The sequence below is a fragment of the Pseudophryne corroboree genome, chromosome 1, assembly GCF_028390025.1.
Source record: "Pseudophryne corroboree isolate aPseCor3 chromosome 1, aPseCor3.hap2, whole genome shotgun sequence".
Classification (NCBI taxonomy): Eukaryota; Metazoa; Chordata; class Amphibia; order Anura; family Myobatrachidae; genus Pseudophryne; species Pseudophryne corroboree.
In genome coordinates this window covers 1179249059-1179271176 of record NC_086444.1, presented here as the reverse complement: position 1 = coordinate 1179271176, position 22118 = coordinate 1179249059, and the positions used below count along the sequence as shown (strand labels likewise).

Sequence of the window (22118 nt, the reverse complement as noted above, 5' to 3'; positions counted from 1 at the left end):
ACAGATGTGTCCTCTTACATCCTTGCTGCAGTCAAACTAAACAGCGCTTGAAGTTCCGCCATGCCGTGGCGGGACACTGTAGCGCCAAGCCTCTTTTGTTGGCTTTTTTTCCATGAAAAAGCGTCTTAATTGCGACTACCTGCATCCGAATAGCCACGTTACAGTGATTTCCATGAAAACACTGTAGCATAGCATTTTGTATGCAGATACAGTCACAGTCACACATAGAATATAGGCATGCCGCATATCATTTTAAGATGCATTTTTTTGTGGGGGAAAAAACCGCAACAAACAACGCTGGGTGCTACAGAGTCAGACGGCACTCACGTGTTACGTGTAACGCAACTTGTAGCGCACGGAGCAAAGATGTAAGAGGACACATCTGTATTTGTGGAGGATACTGAAACAGATGCTACTGTCCACATTTACACAACCGGCAAAATGGCTTCATGGATGCGACAAGCCGATATCGAGGGGGACGGGGGGGGGGGGGGGGTTCCAGTGATTGTATAGGTGAGTACTCCGCACATACCCTGAGGCAGCAGGCCCGGTAGTTCACACACTGTACGATGGGCTTCCTTAGTAACACGGCAGCTGTTATTACTCTTTCCTCATTAGTGGCAGATCACAAGGAACTTGAGACACATGTGGCTCTCCATACATTCAGCATACAATGGGAGTTTTCCTGGCAGCGGCTGCCGGTTACTTGGGACCTGGTGTGACTTGTAGTGCACAGATATCTCTGGGAGCAGAACACACACAGACAATACATGGACACCCGCCAAGTGTTTAATTAATCCCATCACCAGATGAATTTCTGTTGTACTTGACCTTTCACAAATGTAAAACATTCCAGCCAATGTAACTTCTATCACTTATTATTAGCAGCAGTTAATATTCGGTTATGTGACATTTAATTCAGCCTGCGCCAGATGAAGCGCGTTTCCCCTGGACCAGAAGATGCGTTCTGCAGCTGTGTGACTACAACATCCAGCGTGACCCCTTACCTGATGAGTAACCAGCACAAAGATTAAAGGCAAATTCTACCGTTAAAAGACAAATAACATTATAATTGTATGTAAGTAACGAGGGGATGATCTATACAATTCTAGTACTCCCAGTTATATACAGTTACTGGGAATTGCATTAACATCACACAATGGCAAATCTAGCACATATTGGTGCAAAAAGCATGTGTATGTACTAGAGCAGTGATGGGAACCTATGGCACTCCAGCTGTTGCTTAACTACAAATCCCAGCATGCCCTGCAACCGTTTTAGCATAGCCAAGGAGCAAAACTGTAGCCAGGAATGCTGGTATGTATACATCAACAGCAGCTGGAGTGCCAAAGTGATAAAGCAGTGATAAGTGGAAGGTGATAACGCCCCAGCCAATCAGCTCCTGTCATTTTTCAAACCTGTAATGATTGCCTGGTGCGTTATCACCTTCCACTTATCAGTAATGATTGCCTGGTGCGTTATCACCTTCCACTTATCACTGTTGTATCACTTCTCCAGGCTTAATACATCTGCCCCATAGAGAGAAGCTGATTGACCGGTTTAAATTGCTCTACTGTCTTAGCATTTAACGCCTCTGATGGGAGGCTATTCCACTTGTCCACTACCCTTTCTGTGAAGTAATTTTACTTCAAGTTTCCCCTGAACCTCCCCCCCTCCAGTCTCAGTGCATGTTCTCGTGTCCTATTGCTTCTCTTCATTTGGAGAATGTTTCCCTCCTGGACTTGTTAAAACCCTGATATATGTGAAAGTTTCTATCATGTCCCCCCTTTCCCTTCTCTGCTCCAAACTATACATATTGAGATTTCTTAGTCTTTCTGGGTATGTTTTGTGATGTAGGCCATGCACCATCTTAGTTGCCCTTCTTTGTACAGTCCCTAATGAATTAATATCCTTCTGAAGATATGGCCTCCAGAACAGGACACAGTATTCCAGATGAGGCCGTACCAATGACCTATACAGTGGCATTATTACTTCTTTCTGCTGCTGATTCCTTTCCCAATGCAGCCAAGCATCTGACTAGCCTTCCTCATTGCTTTGTTACATTATAGGAACAATAGAATACCTGTGATTTTGCAGTCAGTGGTAAAGGGGTATTACTAGCTTTTTTATTTTGACTTTATTCCCGAATATGAATTAGACCGGATGTCAGAACACAGCACAGACCGAAGCTATACATTGTTTCCTGCGCTGGACAAACTGGATGGGACCGTCAGAGGTAAGTGCCCCACTTTACAGCGGTGGTGTCCTGTGATCAGGAGGAAATGTGCCATCAATTAAAGATAATGAGACATGTGAAAAGCAGCTTTCTCCACACGGACTGTCCCATCTAACAACTCATTAAAAAGCACTAACTCCCTGACAGGTAAAATAAACACTCATTAATCTGCCCGCTGTAAGGCAGACCTGGAGAGAATGGAAAGGATGGGAACATACTGGGGGACGTATACGGATATCCCATTCCATGGAGTCAGGCCGGACTCCCTCTGCACAACAGTATGCGCACAGGAGGACAATCAGCACTGGGTGTTTAATGCACATCCCTAACTCCTGCTCACTACTGGCCTATATCCCCACTTACTGTGCTGCTCACATTCCAACATCAATATCAGTAATCATGTATGCAGCACCCACACGTTACACCATGTTCAATCCAAAATCTACGGCAAAGACTCTCTACACAGCAAAGATAATCTACCCAAACTGGTAGGAAAGGAGAGACAGAGAGAGACCGACCGGGACAAGGGTAGAGAGAGACCGACTGGGACAAGGGTAGAGAGAGACCGACCGGGACAAGGGTAGAGAGAGACCGACCGGGACAAGTGTAGAGAGAGACCGACCGGGACAAGGGTAGAGAGAGACCGAACCGGGACAAGGGTAGAGAGAGACCGAACCGGGACAAGGGTAGAGAGAGACCGAACCGGGACAAGGGTAGAGAGAGACCGAACCGGGACAAGGGTAGAGAGAGACCGAACCGGGACAAGGGTAGAGAGAGACCGAACCGGGACAAGGGTAGAGAGAGACCGAACCGGGACAAGGGTAGAGAGAGACCGAACCGGGACAAGGGTAGAGAGAGACCGAACCGGGACAAGGGTAGAGAGAGACCGACCGGGACAAGGGTAGAGAGAGACCGAACCGGAACAAGGGTAGAGAGAGACCGAACCGGAACAAGGGTAGAGAGAGACCGAACCGGAACAAGGGTAGAGAGAGACCGAACCGGAACAAGGGTAGAGAGAGACCGAACCGGAACAAGGGTAGAGAGAGACCGAACCGGAACAAGGGTAGAGAGAGACCGAACCGGAACAAGGGTAGAGAGAGACCAAACCGGAACAAGGGTAGAGAGAGACCGAACCGGAACAAGGGTAGAGAGAGACCGAACCGGAACAAGGGTAGAGAGAGACCGAACCGGAACAAGGGTAGAGAGAGACCGAACCGGAACAAGGGTAGAGAGAGACCGACCCGGAACAAGGGTAGAGAGAGACCGACCCGGAACAAGGGTAGAGAGAGACCGACCGGGACAAGGGGAAAGAGAGAGAAGGGGGGTGCAGACCGGGACAAGGGGAAAGAGAGAGAAGGGGGGTGCAGACCGGGACAAGGGAGAGGGGGGTAGACAGTCCGGGACAACGGTAGAGAGAGACCGACCGGGACAAGGGTAGAGAGAGAACGACCGGGACAAGGGTAGAGAGAGATCGATCGGGACAAGGGTAGAGAGAGACCGACCAGGACAAGAGGAGCGAGAGACAGACCAGGACAAGATGAGCGAGAGACAGACCAGGACAAGAGTAGCGAGAGAGACAGGAATAAAGAGATACATACAGGAACAAGGGAAGAGAGAGAGGCAGACCTGGACAAGGAAGAGAGAAAGAGACAAGGAGAGGTGCAGACTGGTCCAAGGAAGAGAGGGGGGCGGAGGCAGACAAACGGACAAGGGGAAAGAGAGACCGATTGGGACAAACAGACAGACCAGGACAAGGGTAGAGAGACGGACAAACAGACCAGGAGAAGGAGAGAGACAGACTAGGACAAGGGGAGAGACACAGACAAACAGACCAGGAGAAGGAGAGAGACAGACTAGGACAAGGGGAGAGACACAGACAAACAGACCAGGAGAAGGAGAGAGACAGACAAACCACGGCAAGGACAGAGAGAGACAGGTATAAGGAGATACTGTACTTACAGGGACATGGGAAAAGAGACAGACCAGGACAAAGGGAAAGTGATAGAGTGACAGAAATAATGCATTATATCACAGTGAAAGAGACAAGACCATAGGCCCTACACACTGGGCGAAAATACTGAAAGATATGAACGATCTCGTTCATTAATGAACGAAATACCATTCATATCTTTCAGTGTGGAGGCACCAGCGATGAATGATGTGCGGCCCCGCGCTCGTTTATCGCTGGTGCCCCGTCGCTTGGGCATGCAGGCCAATATGGACGATCTCGTCCATATTTGCCTGCACTGCTATGGACCCGGGTGGAGTCAAGAAACTTCACTCCCTCCGTATCCGCCGTCGGGCAGCTTGGCGGAGCATTGCGCAGTGTGTAGGGCCCATGAGACAGAACACATACACAGATACAGTATCTGCAGTTCTTTGTCTATGTACAAACATGAGGAGAAATATCATAAATCTGTTACACAAGCAATGCCTATAGACTATTAAACAGATTGGGTGGAAACGTGTTGACTGAGAGCATCGCAGGAGTGTAAACTAATCATCGGAGCATTCCTATAATGAGCAATCCAGGAAGCACGCGCTCATACAGCTCATTAATGACCCCAATTTTCCATCCTCTAGATCCTGCATGATTAACATTAAATCCTTTCAAAGGATAATTACTCAACGAGGGGCTTAAAGCTAACCACTGCCTACAAGTGTCCTTTTCCTGCGGACATGTTACTAATATCAAAACAAACCCAGCAAACGCCAACGGCACGCTACAAACAATCCTATAAAAAGGAGCACGGCGGGTCCATTACAGGACAAAAACAAGTTTAGGCATCTTTCCAGAGAGAATTCATCTTCACAGACAGTCCGATTTTCTGTATAACCATATAGGAATGGAATCTGGCCTGCCGGCACATACGTAGTATACCTATACTGACCTGCCAGTAGTGTCTGTTCTGCAATGCCACAAAAGTGCTTCACGAGACTGCGCTGAATGATCAGAAGCGACACTTGTATATCTGTGTGCGGTGCAGTCAGAATCTGTATACACTGCTGCTGCATCACAGGATAACTGCTCCCTAATGTGTTACTGCGAGCAGCATACAGAGAAGTTACAGCAGCCAGATGACTGGAACTAAATGGCTGTAAATGTACTTACACACATCTGATGCGCACAGCGCCTGAAGGGACACACGTGTGAAATACAATATACAGTACATAGCAAGGGCAAATCTATTTTTCAAGGGTAATTTCTTATACCCCTGTTGGCTTATCTGACATCAAAAGCTATCCAATGTTTCAAGTATGCACCTAGAACAGAACGAGCAGCATAACCAGCCAATGAGAGATGCTCAGGTGACAATCAGACAGATACCTGCTGCGGATTGGCCAGTTGGTGGTAGGGTAGTCAGTGCCTCCTGCAGGGAATACCTGCTCAGATATACTACCTGGACGTACGGAAACATATTGCATTACTGACCACAGTGCAGCCTTGCCTCATCCTAAATACCATGGACAGGCAACCTGGGGTACTCCACCTGCTGTGGAACTACACATACCAGCATTCCCTGCCACAACTAGGGCATGGTGGGATATGTAGATTTACATTGGGAGTGAGACAGGTTGCCTAGCCCTGCTATATACAGAGGTGAAGGTTGCATCTTTTTGTTACGAGCCCATCACAAGGAGAAAGTCCACATCGGAGGCTCAGTGTGAGACGGAGGCAACTTGTGGTTCTTGCGAAGGCCGGCGGGCAATGCTGGGTGCTGTAGTACCACAACATGAGGTAATGGGAAGTGGCCGTGACTTGGCAGAGAGACTACAGTATCCCAGTGATGCAGACTAGCTGAAAGTAACCAGTGTAAATAGAGATTTATCTTCTAATGACTGCTTCCTGTATGACTCTATACCCTGTGAGAGCTCTCCATGGAACCATTACTGAATAGGAGCTCATTACTCCTGGTCTGCTGATGACCTACAAGGAGAAGCACTAAATTACCGCCCCCTCCACTTTCCTTAGGGCCAATTTATTACACTACTGAGCCCCTTCCTCTTCTTGAAACGACATTCACATTTAGCAATTAAACTGACGCCTCCTTCTGTCCGCTGCACACACAGCGAGGAGGTTATATGCACAATGTCAGGTTATCATCTGCACACACGTGTGTTATGTTACAGGATAGACAGCTACACACCACACACTATGCGTTATGGTGACCATACAATGCATGCTGGGACTAGGTCAGAGCGAGGACATGATTGGCTGCTCTCCCGCTGATGCCTGCGAAGCCGATGTACTGCTGTGATTACTGGTCTGCGGAAATCCTTTATAACAGTGTATGCCGTCGGCTAGCCATACATAGGCTTTAGGCTTTAATTGGCGGCTACATACAGGCCCTATGAAGAAAATAGGACATTAACTACCGCACAGGGGTCGCTATGATGGCCAGGAACCATTATGCGCGGTGAATCTATATGGCAATTTCCAGGCTCTTTCAGCAAGTCAAACTAAACATATAATAGCCCCCCCCCCCCCCCTAATCCCGATCAATGGGGTTTATAGGAGTCATGAAAGTAACTGAGAGGATCAAGTCTATCCGTTATTGTGTCAGACGCCCTCAGTCGTGAAGCCGCTACTGAGGGGGCTGCAGATGGGGTAATGCCGACATATAAAATGCCTCTCAGACGGACAGACATTTTACCTGACAAGCTGAAAACAGCAGACATTGTGGCCATAAACAGACACACCTCACAGTATATGGTCACGGGGGGAAATGTTGGCTCATACACTGCCCGATGTGGATGTAGAAACCAATGCCATTGCTGAGGTTCTCTGTAAAATATCCAGGCAGCCATTTTGTTGGCTGAGCCACTACCTCAATGAGAATGAGGCCTATCATCACTGGCTGTATTTCCATTACACTGGACCTGCCCACAAAATGGCTGCAATAGGGTTACACTTGCAGGTTTCAGCTGGCCAGTACAGGACTGGATGTTCAGGATTAAGGAGGGCAGACACTCCATGCACAACACAGGTTTCTGTTACGTGGCACATCTCATGCAAGGCTACTAGCCCTTCCCCTGGGCCGCCTGGTAGTGTACACATGGCAAGCAGCACTCCCGCTACTCACCGGCATTCTGGAGTGCGTGTCAGCTGCGGCCTACGACGAGAATGCAGGACTCAGTGACTTACAGTATAAGACATGTCCTAGGGGCCAGCGTAGTTGATATCATTCGCCCATAGAACGCGCACATACTGGGAAACACTTTATACACAGTTTAAAGTAAACTACCAGAAACACATAGTTTAGGTCTGTATGATACAGCACTAAGCATTGGCCATATGAGGCCTGTATGGTTATTACGCACTTATAGACGTACGATGCTAATTTACATAAAAACTCCTGGATATAATATCTGCATACAGATAATCTGTGTCAGCTGACATTGGGCCAAATACAATTAGCCGCAAAATTAAAAAACACAAATTTACTGCGAATCGCAAAAAGTGCCTATTCAATTGTCCGTGAAAACAGATTAGCTGTAATTTTTTCGCAAATTTCAATTCATCACCTCTGAGCGGGCGATAAACTTGGGGAAAATCCCTATTTTATGTTAAAAATGTCAGGATTTGGATCAGAACCCCTGGGACACCACCCTGAATGACTAATTAGGCACTTAGAAGTTTTTAAGTGGCCAATAATGATGTCATTCTTGGAGTGAAAAAGTGAAAAACTGGGGTATATGGTATAGGACAGGTATATTAGGCTTCTTTAAGAGGGGGACAGGTGTCTTTAAACTTGCAGGTGGGAGTAATCGGTCTGTTTCCACTTTATCTTTAGACACCTAAAATGACCCAATTATATACTTATACCCAGTTTTATGTACCACAAATTTCATTTTAGCACTTATTTTGCTGAAAGAACATTGCATTCTATAATTTTTTTCATTTTTATTTTTTTTTAAATGCACATAACAGTCATTTAACCCAATTTAAGTACCCCAAATACTTTTACTATGACCACTAACAAACTTCCATACTTTCATCCTACGCTAGTTTAGGTTTTTATGGGGTACAGGCAGATTTCCCCACTTTCCCCTACACTTTTCACTGTTGGCATGAATTTTTGCGATTTCGCAATTAAATAGGCGAATCTCACATACCCACGAAAACACCACTGATTGAATTTGGCCCATAATCTGTTCATTAGGAAAAATGTAGCAATACCTGGAAAATGCATCCCCAATATTACATTCATTGCCAATAGGAAACATTACCACCTTGGACTTCCATACGCTGTCCTCTTGCCCGCTGGCGTTGATGACACTAGAACGCATTCTCTTTCTGCCGGTGTTATACCAGCCTTTACTAGACGTGCATCTTATTCTATTCATGTGCCACATAACCACACTGTGGTAGCCACGGTGAGCACGCTGGTAATACAACGGATATTTGCTACGTGCAACAGCGGTGCGTACATGGCCTGAATACCTCAGGCCGTGCCATGGTGTTATTACATAGCAATCATTTACAGCAGGGGATCCAGCTTCCATATAAATAAGAAACACATTCCTCTAGCTGAACTGGATACACAGTTATCGGCTGTAAAAGTGCAGAATAGGCGTAAATATTGGAACATAACTACAGAACACAATGTTTCGCTACGTAGAGGAAACCAATCATCATATAAATCACAGAACACGTCAGAGTCACAGAAGAGGAGAATTAGGGGTTCTTATCACTGTAATAATGAATAGAATATGACAGCTCTCCCCCTCATTCAGACGGTCTGGCCCTCGGAATCCCCTCCTTAGACGAATATAGGATGGAGAACAGGTGCAGCCACTGATAACTCCACATATGCTATAAGACATTAGTAGACAGAGAGAGTTTGCTCCAGAGGGTATGGGTCGTTGGGTCGACACAACTTAGGTCGACCACTGAAGGTCCACATGGGCATTAGGTCGACGTGTACTAGGCATACTTGCCTACATGACCCTCTTCATGAGGGAGAACATGCTCTGTTCCTGGACTTTCCTGGTAATGTATGATTGCCATTACCTGTGGTGACACACCCTTCTTATCAATTAACTAGCTCACCACAGGTGATGGCAATCATACATTACCAGGAAAGTCCAGGAACAGAGCATTTTCTCCCTCATGGAGAGGGTCAGGTAGGCAAGTATGGTACTAGGTCGACAGGTGAAAAGATCAACATGAGTTTTTGGACTTTTTTGGTGTTGTTTGCTTCATAAAGTGACGGGGAATCCCAGTTAGTGCACCACGTACCCTCGCATGGCTCGCTTCACTCGCCATGCTTCAGACAAGGTGCCGCCATGCTTCAGACAAGGTGCCGCCATGCTTCAGACAAGGTGCCTCGCTGCGCTCGGCACAGGTTACCGATACCAATTGCAGTCCACGTGGATCGTAAAGTATGGAAAAGTCAAAAATGTAAGAAATAAAAATGTGAAAAACTCATGTCGACCTTTTGACCTAGTGCACGTCGACCTTTAGTGGTCGACCTAATGACTGTCGACCTAACAACCGTATCCCGCTCCAGTGTGCCAGGGGAAATGGCGGTGTAGGTTTGTGGTTAGATAAATCCATTTCAGGGCTTAACTCCAGCAATGCACAAAACAGCATCTACATAACCTGACGCATATCCCATACAATATAATCCATCCACAGAGGGATGTCTTTCTATGAAAATGGGTAACATGTGGGCCGTCCAGCTGCTGTGGAACTACAAATTCCAAGATGCACTGCCACAGGTTTAGCATGCCCTAATAGCAAAATTATGGCAGGCATGCTGGGATGTCTAGTTCCATAGCAGCTGAATACCCCTCCTTTAGAACATAGCAGCTGTATTTCGCAAAGGCCACAACCACCCAAGCTGGTATGGCGGGCAGCTTCAGCTTCCACAGGTGTGGCAATAAACATATTTTAGTACTGTTAAGCTTTGGGTGCACGCATACCGCAATACCAGGCCAACCTGATCTCAAATGACCAACCTGCCCATGAAAAACATCTGGTGAGAGGACGGTAATGTTTGTACAGTACAAAGCAGAGTTACTTACAGGCAGGTGGGTGAATACGGCAAAAGTGCTGTTTAGGAATGCAACCAGGTCCACCAGGTAGTCGCTCGCACAATCACTGGACTCTGAAGCCACCCAGTCGTAGTCTGCCAGCTGCAAGAACTGGTCAATTTTTTGGTTTAGATTGGTGTAGATTTCCTCTTCTGCTGCCTGTCGGGCGTCCTGCAGAAAGAGACAGCTGGTGGGTTGGTGACAAAGGAGTAACAGTGCCCTCAACGCTGCTCAAACATCCCAATACTGGCATAATGAGCTCAAGATCAGAGAAAGGCATCGGTCAATCACCAAGGGCTTGGAGATGTCCACTGCTGCAATCACTAGCCAAGGCACAGGAATTGCCCATGTGTGGTCATTTTAAGAGATTAGCACAAATTAAAATGCGGAAGTGATATTAACAAATAGTTCATTATGTATAAATATAAGCATACATCTGGAAAACACTGACTGACCTAGGAGGTGGGGGGGGAAATATCCAGAAGACTTTAGATTTGCTTTTACAGACTCCCCTAATAAGTCACTTCCAAATGTCTTGACTGGTTCGGCAAGTAAACCAGTCTGTAGGCTTGCAATGTTATCTTTAGTGTTTGGAAGGGTTATTTTTCTCTTGGTGTTTCATCAAGACTTTCAGAAAGTTTGGCTACACTTTGGTCCTCTCCTCAACATCTGCAGGAGGATCTGGCCCAGTCGGGCACTAGCCGCACCGTGACACTCACCTTGAATGTGGTCAGGCCGTATAACTTGGTAGTGTGAACGGTGTCGGGAAGCACGTTGGTGATATTGGTGATGAATTCTTCCAGGAACTTGCAGGAGATCTCAAGGTGGCTGGTGTTGATGATTATCTGGACAAGCTGCAGAGAGAAAGACTTATCAGTCTTGAACACATATTTCTCTACAACTATGGGAGCCTCGTGCAATGGTGGGAAAGTGGAAAGCTGTCAGGTGCCTCCAACTTGTACTTGTTACCCCTCCAGGGGAGTTGGGATGATGAGTCGTTGGGTTATTTTATTAGGTTGGCCAATATGTATCTTAAGATATATTTTGTGTGTGCATACAGGTATCCGGTCTTTAGGTCGACACATTAGGTTGACCACTATTAGTCAACACGCATTTGGTCAGCATGTCGTCATGAGTTTCTCATTTTTTTTTTCTATTTTTTGAACTGTCATACTTTACGATCCACGTGGACTACGATTGGGATTAGTAACCTGTGCTGAGCACAGCGAGGCACCTTGCAAGGGGACACTGTGCACTAATTGGGGTTCTCAGTCACCTTACGAAGAAAACGACACCAAAAAAATATTATAAACTCATGACAACCCTTTTCCATGTCGACCTTTTTCACGTCTACCTAATGACCGTGTCGACCTCTTTCAGGTGTCGACCTAGTCACTGTCGACCGATATTGGTCAACCTAAAGGCTGTCGACCCTATGATCCACATCCGTGCATACATTGTAGAACCCTGATCTCTGATGCTGTAGATGCTGAGTGATAAGAAATTGGATTATTTGCCCCCGAACGCACACATTTTTTGTTATTATACATGCATGGCTTCTCGCGATGGCGTGTAGAGATGGCCGGAGAACAGTAAGGGAGTGTCAACATGAAATGCACCAAAGGTGGCCACTATAGAGGCGTCAAAAATATAGACATGACTTGCAACCTGCACAGGGGTTGCATTCCTGCAAGCGGAAGACTGCCGAAGGCCATGTCACTGAACGCATCTAAGGCACACCTGATTACGCAACGTACTAGAAGTGCTTTATCTTCATGTCCAGCAAAACTCAGTAGAGGTGAGCGTTGTGGTGGGAGAGACAGATGACCGCACATACTGGCCATGAGAAATGTGGGGTCCTGTCTGACCATAAAGAAGGAGCCAGGCCAATCTATAAGCCAATCTGACAATGTACAGGGCCCACTGAAGTACAGCACAGTCAGCTTTCCAGAATAAACTCAGAGATACCATTTAATATTATACTGAAATAAAAGGACATCTACGTATAATATTAGATTACAACGCTCAGAAACACGTTTCAGTAATCCTGGCCAGCTCCATATATTACTTCTATTATTAACCATTATTTATACGGTGCCACAAGGGTTCCGCAGCGCTTCACAAAGTACAGAAACAGAATGAACAAAACAAGAGAAAAGCGACTTCCAGTAAAGAACACTGCAGGACAGGGACAAGGTTTATTAATGTACAACGTTGCATCAGCAGTTATAGTAACCAAGAATGGCGGCAGAACCCAAGGCTTAGGTGCAGCTGTGTGCAGTGGGGAGTAGATGATGGTATATGCGAAGGAAGGAGAAGCACATACAGAAAGAGGGCCCTGCTCGTGAGAGCTTACAGTCTATGGGGGTGGGGGTGGGGTCTAGGGGGCAGATCAACTGGGGTGACACAGAGGGTGGGGAGACAGTGAGCATGGAGTGGTGGGTTAGGATGGAAGGCTTTGAAAAAGAAGTGGCTCTGGAGAACCTTTTTGAAGTTTTGTAGAAGTGGAGAGTCTGATAGGTAGAGAGTTCCTGAGGTAGGGAGCAGTACAGGCAAAATCTTGAAGGCAGGAGAGGGAGGAAGTAGTCAGCAGGTAGGAGAGGTGGCATACATTTGTGGAATAAACAGGGTGGTTTGGAATGTGAAGGGAGAGAAGGTCAGATATGTAAATTGGAGAGGGTTTTGTAAGAGAGTGTGAGAAGTTTGAATTGGGTTCTGAAGTGTAGGGCATGTACTGTATGAGTGGGGAGGCAGACGTAGTACGTTTGGAGAAGACGATGAGCCGAGCAGCATTGAGGACGGATGGGAGTTTAGAGAGGCGGGATTCAGGGAGGTCCGATAGGAGGAGATTAATGTAGTCTAATTTGTAGATGACCAGTGAGTGGATGAGGGTTTTAGTAGCATCCAGGGTGAGAAAGGGACGGATCCTGGAGATATTTCTGAGATGGAAACTGCAGAACTGCGAGAGGTACTGAATGTAAGGCTTGAAGGAGAGGGAGGAGTCAAGGATAACTGCAAGATCTTGCACCTGGGGGCTAGAGATGGTGCTACTGTCAATAGTAAGCTAAACTGAGGGAGGTGAGGTTATTCAGGAGGCTGGGCAGATGATTACTTAATTCAGTAGCAGGAGGCACAGTGGGTAAAGGGGCAGGGAATGGCCAGCTCTGTATACACCAGACATGAGACGTTTCAATAATCACCACATTTAGCAGCAGGAGGCACAGTGGGTAAAGGTGCAGGGAATGACCAGCTATGTATACACCAGACATGAGACGTTTCAGTAATCCCTGCATTTATCAGCAGGAGGCACAGTGGGTAAAGGTGCAGAGCCAGCACTGTAAACACCAGACATGACAGACACATGACCGGCCGGCACTGAGGAGGAGTGCAGGAATTCAGTGTGAGGAGGTGGGTGAGCCTGTTACACATGTCCTGTCCCATTACCTGGTGGGCTAAGCCAGGAATGCACATACTAACAACAAACACAGACAAAAATCACAAAGAAACCCCAGACATGCTCGGACAGCAGCCAAAACGTTTCCTCGTCTCATGAACAGCGTGTCAGACAGCGTCCAGCCACCCACTCACCCAACCAACCAGAGTGCCTCTGTGAGCCCAGAAGGTGCGGACACCTCCTGCTCTGTGACAGTGTCACTCACAGATACAGGTATATAGGCATAGGAAAGTACAATCTGTGGCCAGGCATATCAACAAGCTGACTCTGGGTAGTGATCAGAGAACGTACATGTGTCAGGGTGATACGTATCCATTGATTCCATTCATGAACGGTGCACCGTTCCGATGCTATATAAGAGACTTACACAGAATGTATCATCATTACAGATAAAGTATCCTTTTGCTAGATTTGCTGTATATAAAAAACCCAAAAACATATATATATATATATATATATATATTTGAAAATTAAAAGAAGTAGTGTCAGGTCTAGGACAACTTGTACTGGGTGTGCATAGAAGGTACCAATATATTTACCATTACTCTCTATTTGCATACAACGAATGCTAGACAAGCAAGGAAGGCCGGCAGCCAGACACAGGGCCCGCTAATGGGCATACATATGCACCAGACAATATTTATGGTGCACAAGACGAGAAGCAAGGAGAGGTACGGGTCTGATAGAGGACTATAATTACCACTATGATAAGACAGACTGAAGAGCTCTACAAAGCCAATGAGCATGAAGATGACATAGCTGCAGCACGGCACCTGGGCAGCCAGTCACACCCATCACTACTTCACGGGTAATTACACAGATATTGTTCCTGCAGTCGTTCATGTTAAGAGGTGCATTACCAGCTCCGCTAATTGTCTGCCACAGAGAACACACAGCCGGGGACTGTGTGCAGAGCGGATTCCAGGTGAGCTCCCGAGCGTTCATGCAACGCGCCTTTCCGGACACCTGAGCAAGATCTCTAGGTGGCCGTCTGGCTGCAGAACACACAAAGCTTCCAGGTACATGGGCCTCACACGCTACCGCTCACATTTACCAGCGTCGCTGCAGCTTGAGGCTCGCTTGGTGGCTTCCACTGACTGGCCTATCCGCATGAGCGGTTTTATTACCTGCTTCATGGGTGTAAGCTGATGAGAGGTCACCAGTCCATGCGCCATTTACAGACTACAGAATCAAAGACATAAGAAAACCCATTTTTATGGCGTTAGGACAGAGCTCTGCACATTGGACACGCACCACCCAAAAGGTTTGCACCATTTATAATTCAGTATGACTGTTCGACTAGAGAGATGGGAGAGCGTAAGTGAGATGTGACCTAATGAGTCATGGGCTTCACGCAAGTGTACCTGTTTTGTGGGCACTGCTACGTCCTGTTGTATAAAGATGCGGACGTCTATTCAGGTTGTAATTTCCATTTGGCTGCAGGAAAGGAGTTTCCCGCTGGATTTATGAAGAACTAAGGACAGATGGGGGGGTGTTTGTATGTCACTACATTTTATATGGAATATGCAACATTCACATAAATAACACCAGGCCTAATTGAGACCTGATCCCTGCTGTGAAGTTTCGCACAGCGGGCGATCGGGTCTGAACTGCAGCGGCGCCGCAGTGCGCCGGCACATGCCAGTGATGCGGTCGTGCGGGGGGGGGGGGGGGGGGGGTTGGAGAGAGGCCGCGGCGGCTGCGTGATGTCACACGCAGCTGCTGCGACCCGGAGAGCGACGGGTAGAGCTCCCTGCCAACGCGAAGGGGCTGCGCTGGTAAGGAGCTACTCTTCAGGTACAAAAGCATCGCCGCTGTGCGATACTTTTGTACCGGTGCGGCAGGGGGAGGGCCAGACATGCGGGGCGGACTAGCCCCGTGCTGGGCGTCCCCCCACATGTCAGGGTGGCTGATCGTAGCCGTGCAAAATTTTGCACGGCTACGATCAGGTCTGAATTAGGCCCACGGTCAAGAGACTATACACTTCATCAAGTTTTAGAATGACTATGCATTATTTGTATTTATTAATAAAACTCTCAAGACACTGTTGCAAGTGTGACACTTAATTACGTTACATTGTGTACGAACAGGGTACTGTGGTGGCCCCGCCCACTCCTCTCACCTCCGTCAGCCCCACGTTCTTCCTCTTGATGATGGTCTGCAGGCAGCTGCTTAGGGTGCGGGTCAGCAGTAAGTTGGTGGATTTCCTGATCATATCATCTACTTCTGTGGAGCTGAAACATAGAGAGCAGAGAGGATTCTATTTCTGCAGTCACCTCTAGGAATATATCATGCAAACATGTTTATCAGCGGGAAACCAGTCTAATTGGTATAGACAAATGGAAACAATGATTGAAACATCAGTAAGCAGTTATTCTACAGGACGCCACATTAAGTGTTCGGTGAAGCAGGTTTCGGGCGTAGAGGAGAGCAACAGAGAGGGATTTCCGGGGGCTTTAAAGATGGGAGCCTGTAGGGGCACTAAAGAAACACTACGTAAGTAGCAAGGCTAGCGACAGCGTAAAACCCATTTTATATTGAATATCCTTATCCTTTACATCCGCCCTTAATAATTTGGAGCATATGTCAGAGAACCTTCCGCCTGAATAGATGAGTGGCTCTGTCCCCATCACTGCTATAAACTCAGAGCTGTAGGGCCGATGATACATAACAGCTTAGTACCGTTCACAGCCACATGCTTGCAAATGTGGACATGCGGCAAACCCCACAGACAGCTAGGAGACACCAGGACAGCTGTATAAGCATGTAGGACTCTCGCATGGCATAATCTCACCACCGGACACCGCATCTGTAACATTGTGGCACCACGGAAGCGCACACTCCCTTACAGGCAGCCCTCGGAACCATATCAAGCACCCGGCACCTGCTGCAGTGCTGCACGGGAGTCTGGGACTAAATGTGCCAACACATGGGAGAGCAAGGACACGCTATAACTAATTCAGGCCATCTAATACTCCAACCATATCACCAATACTAGGAATGACTACACCCCAGCCTACACCTTTCTTACTGTTAATGTTCTGTATGTCTATTGTATCTGTATCTTGTAACTGCTCCATGACGGTTATCAAGCTGTTACGCCAGACTACCTAATTATTTATTCAACAACTCACTTTCTGGCTTACTAAAACTTACAGCGGCACAATGTGTTAGTACTCTTGAGATACAGGGGGAGATTCATCAAAACTTGGGAGAGAGAGAGAGAAAGTGGAAAGAGATAAAGTAACAACCAATCAGCTCCTTTTAAGCACAGCCTGTAACATGGCAGTTAAGCGCTGATTGGCTGGTACTTTACCTATCCACTCTACCTCCTCCAAGATTTGCTAAGTCTCCCCCATGACTCCTTTATATATCTCACACAAACAGCCTACTGGTGGGAAGGGACCCGGCAAGCGTACCAGTGAATGCATCAGAACAGTTGTGAAACGGTAACTGCCAATTACAGCAACAGATTACAGCAGCTCAGTTTAAACCCATGGGCTGAAGGCCAGACCCCTAAGAGCAGGGGGGCAGATGGAGCAGTGATAATGCACAGTGCTCTTCCCTAGGGATGGAGATGTCTGATTCGGGGCATACATAGAGCGAGATACGCTGCTTGGGCTGTAATTAGGCCAGGAATTCGTGCAAGATTCCTGACACGAGGAGCTAAGGGTAATATCACTGAACCTGGCGGCATGGAATTCAATGCCTGGGAAACGCAAGCTTCTTTGATCTGTCATCAGCCGTATAGAAGGTCGGAAAGGACAAGTGGTGTTATCTCCCGGGGCTGGCCGAAAGATGGGAAGGCTGCTTACACCAGAGAGGGTTCAAAAGCATCAATATCACAGAGAGCGCCCGGGGTCAAGTGACCTTTTCACTTCTTATCCACCTCCACCTGACAAATGCTGCAGATTACAGGCCCGGACATGAGGGAGGAAGCAGGAGAAAGCCCCCCTCCTCTCATCTGTACACACTTACGTATCAGGAAGACAAGGGGGCTAGCAGAGTCCCAACAAGGGACGTCCAGAGACCGTCCCGATGACACTGAACGTGCTAGGCTGAATTTTCTTTATTACATTTAGGGGCCTATTTACCATTGAATATTTACAGCATATCCCCCAAATCACCAGTTTTCGGGGGCTATCCGAATGTACCATGGAACTTCTTGATATACGATATACTGTAGGAAAGTAATGTCCTATTCATCTTATGCAGAGATAGTCAGAAAGCAATTATTCTGCTCCTGAGCAAAGCCGATGCCCAAACTATTGCACAGGTTGTAAGCTCTTCAGGACAGTAAGTCTGCCCTATGACATGAACTCTTACTGCCTCTGGAAAACTAGGAACCACTATAGTGCATATATAAAGAGGGTATACAAAGCATGAGTAGAGCCCCCTTGTAAAGCCACATATCACGTGACAAAACACTGGTCTGCTAACGCCAAGAGACAGGATCTCTCACCTTAGATGTAAATCCTCAGAGAACTTCAGGCAGGCGTAGATGAATTCCTTGATCTGACAGTAGATTTTGGGTACAAATTCAGAAAATGGGAACTTCTTGGGAAACGGTTGCTGAAAGGGTAAAAACGATGTATGAATTGTACACGTCACACACAGGGAATGTCACCCACGCTCACAACAGATCATATAGTCGCCTCTGTGACCGGCCCGTGGAACAGAACGCACTGGCCTCTGTCATCATGTTCATAGTAAAACTCCACTTAAAGGGACACAGGGATAAGGGGTGAATTTACAGGTCAGACACTGTGCAATAACAACTGTATTTTATACAGTTCTCTTTTAATATGTATGTTACAGATGTACAATAAGAAAATAAACACATATTACAGATGGAGTCAGCAGTTAGTGGGCATTGCATGCCACACCTACAGAACACTGAGTGGGCGGGGCTCCAAGAGTGCAGGTAGGTGCATTGTCATCGCTCACAAGGGTGTCCGAGCGCACCACTAACTTAGACGACCAATATGCCATCTAGATAAGTGACAAGGCCAAAAGCATTGTTCTGTTACCTTCTCCAGGTCTGGGTCTTGGAAGGGAAACAGGCTCACTGTCCTCCTGTACGCAGTCTCATCACTCACTGGGATGGGGCTGTAGTTGTCTGCATCTAGAATATTCCTGCACAGTAAAAGTTATTTAACAAAAAATAAAGCCAAACAACATGTTTTACATGGCAAACAGATTCTATAAATGACGTAACACTTAATACACACATAATAAATATAACTTCCTCCCACACTCTTAAAGCACACATTTAATTCCTGCAAATCTATCTACGCCAGACCATACTGAAAATATTTGTTATGGTAAAATTTACCGTTGATAATGTTATTTCTCCATAGGATAACATTGGGTATATGATGACACGATAGGTGCACCAATCGGTCAAATCTTTCGGCCGCCCAGCATGCAACGGGGCGGTCCATATATCCCCGCCTCAGGCAAATCAGTTGTTTTTCAAAATCAGTTGTTAGGACGCTGAATTCGGGTGAAGGATTCTCCTGTCCAGAGAGGCAAAGTATCAAAGGCATGTCTAATGAATGTGTTAACGGAAGACCATGTGGCTGCCTTACAAATCTGTTCTGCTGAAGCACCATGTTGTGCTGCCCATGACGGACCTACCTTACGAGTAGAGTGAGCAGAGACATTAGCCGGAACAGGGAGATCAGCTTGAGAATATGCTTCTGAAATTGTCACCTGAAGCCATCTTGCCAGTGTCTGCTTGTCAGCAGGCCATCCTCTCTTGTGAAAACCGTAGAGAACGAAGATAGTGTCTGTCTTTCTGATGGCACTGGTATGATCCACGTAGATCCTTAAGGCACAGACTATGGTGGCCAATCCCGGGATCGGCGGGATCTAGGGCCAAAAACGACCGGGGTCCAATCCCGGGTATTGAGGGATCAGAGTTGAGCGTCCACCGGACACTCAGACACTACTCGACTTCCTCCTTCCGGCTCCCCTGGTGCAGCGTGAGGTCACGCTGCGCCGTCAGCCGTGCACTGAGGGAGTGCAGGAAGAGATCCCCACCCGCCCTCGGTATACGGTTAGTAACGTGTGCGGGGCGGGGCGGGGTGGGGTGAGGGGGTGGCCACAGAGTTAACAGCCAATCCCGGGAATCTCGGGATTGACCATTTTTCAATCCCGATACCCGTGGTTGGCTTCCCTAGCACGGACTACGTCCAATGATGCATCTCCGACAGAGTAGTCCGGCCCCTGGAATGCCGGGAGTACAATTTCTTTGTTAAGGTGGAATTTAGACACCACCTTAGGAAGATACCCAAATGTGGTTCTGAGAACCACTCTATCTGGATAACAGATCAGAAAAGGCAGGCGACATAACAATGCCCCTAAATCTGAAACTCTTCTAGCTGAAGCAATAGCCAGTAGAAAGAGAACTGTAGCTGTCAACCATTTAAGATCCACTCATTTAAGTGGTTCAAATGGGGCAGCTTGAACTAAACTTAAGTCCCAAGGCACTGTAGGAGGAACAAAAGGAGGTTGAATGCGCAGCATTCTCTGGAAAAAAGTGCGCACATCATGTAGTTTAGCAATTTTCTTTTGGAACCATACAGTCAATGCTGACACTTGCACTCTCATGGAAGCCACTCGTAGACCTTTGTCTATTCCTGCCTGAAGGAATGCCAGGACTCTGGAAACTCGGCCTAGGGTTAAATTTCCAGTCACTGCACCATTGAATATAGGTTTGCCATATTTGGTGATAAATGCGAGCTGAGGAAGGTTTCCGTGCTCTGAGCATAGTTTGAATTACCTGTTGTGAGTATCCTCTTGCTTTCAGGATGGAAGTCTCAAGAGTCACGCCGTCAAAGACAGTTGATCCAGGTGCTTATGATAGCAAGGACCCTGAGACAGTAGATCTGGACGTTTAGGGAGTAGGAATGGAGCATCCATCGACAACCTCGGTAGATCTGTGTACCAATGTCTTCTGGGCCAAGCCAGAGCTATTAGTATCACGGCGCTCTATCCTTGTTTTACTTGTCGCATTACCCTGGGTAACCGGGTGATAGGTGGAACCACATAGGCTAGATGAAAGTCCCACCTCACTGACAGGGCATCCACAAAGATAGCTCTAGGATCCTTTGTTCTTGACCCGTATGCAGGAACTTTATTGTTCTGGCATGATGCCAGGAGATCTATCTCCGGTAACCTCCATTTGTCTACCAGATTTTGGAAGACCTCCGGATGTAAAGCCCATTCGTTTACATGAATGGGGTGTCGACTGAGAAAATCCGCTTCCCAGGTTAGGACTCCTGGAATGAACATTGCGGGCAAGGCTGGAAAATGAAGTTCTGCCCACTTTAATGTGTGACTTATTTCCTTCATTGCTTTCTGGCTGCGAGTTCCTCCCTGATGGTTGAGGTACGCTACTGCCGTTGCATTGTCCGAGCGAATTGGGACTGGTCTCCACTGAAGCATGTCATTTGCCTGAATAAGTGCCATATATATGGAACGAAGTTCCAATACATTTACTGGCAGGCAACTTTCTTCCTTGGTCCACTGCCCCTGAAAGCAACTCCATCCTGACACTGCTCCCCAGCCCTGAAGACTGGCATCCATTGTCAGAATTTCCCAATCTGATATCCAGAAGGGACTCCCTTTGTCCACATGGGATGTCTGTAGCCACCAGGCTAATGACCTCCTTACTCCCAGAGGAAAAACTATAACCTGCGTTTTTATTGTCTGATGACAACCATTCCATTTGGAAAGGGTCACATGTTGCAGAGGCCTCGAATGGAACTGGGCATACTCCACCATGTCGAATGTCGACACCATCAATCCCAGCACACACACTGCGGCGTGAATGGATACCCTTTGACTGTGTAGCAGGTCCTGAAAACTTGACAGAATTTTTGATATTTTGTTCAGAGGCAGAAATACTCTGAAGACCTGAATCCAGCACAGCCCCCAAATGAGTCATCCGTTGTGACGGAACCAGGGGCGACTTTGCCCAATTAATGAGCCAATCGTGTCTCTGTAAACAAGCTATTGTCTGTTGCAGATGACACTGAAGCAATTCCTGAGACTGTGCCAGCATTAATAAGTCATCGAGGTATGGAAAAATCCTTATCCCCTGCTGACGGAGATAAGATGCCATCACCACTATAATTTTAGTGAATACTCTGGGAGCTGTGGACAGTCCAAAAGGCAGGGCATGAAACTGAAAATAATACTGGAGGATAGCAAACCTGAGATAGCGCTGATGAGACAGTGCTATAGGAACATGCAGGTAAGCATCCTGGATATCCAGGGATACCATAAAATCCTCCATCTCTATGGTCAAAATATTGGAACGTAAAGTCTCCATATGAAACTGAGGCACCCAAATGTACTTGTTCAGCGCTTTGAGACTGA

General features: G+C 47.1%; 1 protein-coding gene across 2 annotated transcripts in view; it reads right to left on the bottom strand.

Moving 5' to 3' along the window:
• The window catches only part of EXOC6B (exocyst complex component 6B), a 395920-nt gene that overhangs the window by 150120 nt on the left and 223682 nt on the right, over positions 1-22118 (bottom strand). The window contains exons 14-19 of one of the 2 annotated variants that reach the window (XM_063925254.1): positions 18761-18866; positions 18193-18302; positions 15853-15964; positions 10996-11130; positions 10268-10447; positions 7321-7350 (exon numbers count right to left, since the gene is read on the bottom strand). In XM_063925254.1, coding sequence (XP_063781324.1) covers positions 7321-7350; positions 10268-10447; positions 10996-11130; positions 15853-15964; positions 18193-18302; positions 18761-18866 — 673 coding nt within the window. The remainder of the gene's footprint in view (positions 1-7320; positions 7351-10267; positions 10448-10995; positions 11131-15852; positions 15965-18192; positions 18303-18760; positions 18867-22118) is intronic. The other variant, XM_063925260.1, reaches the window with a different exon arrangement.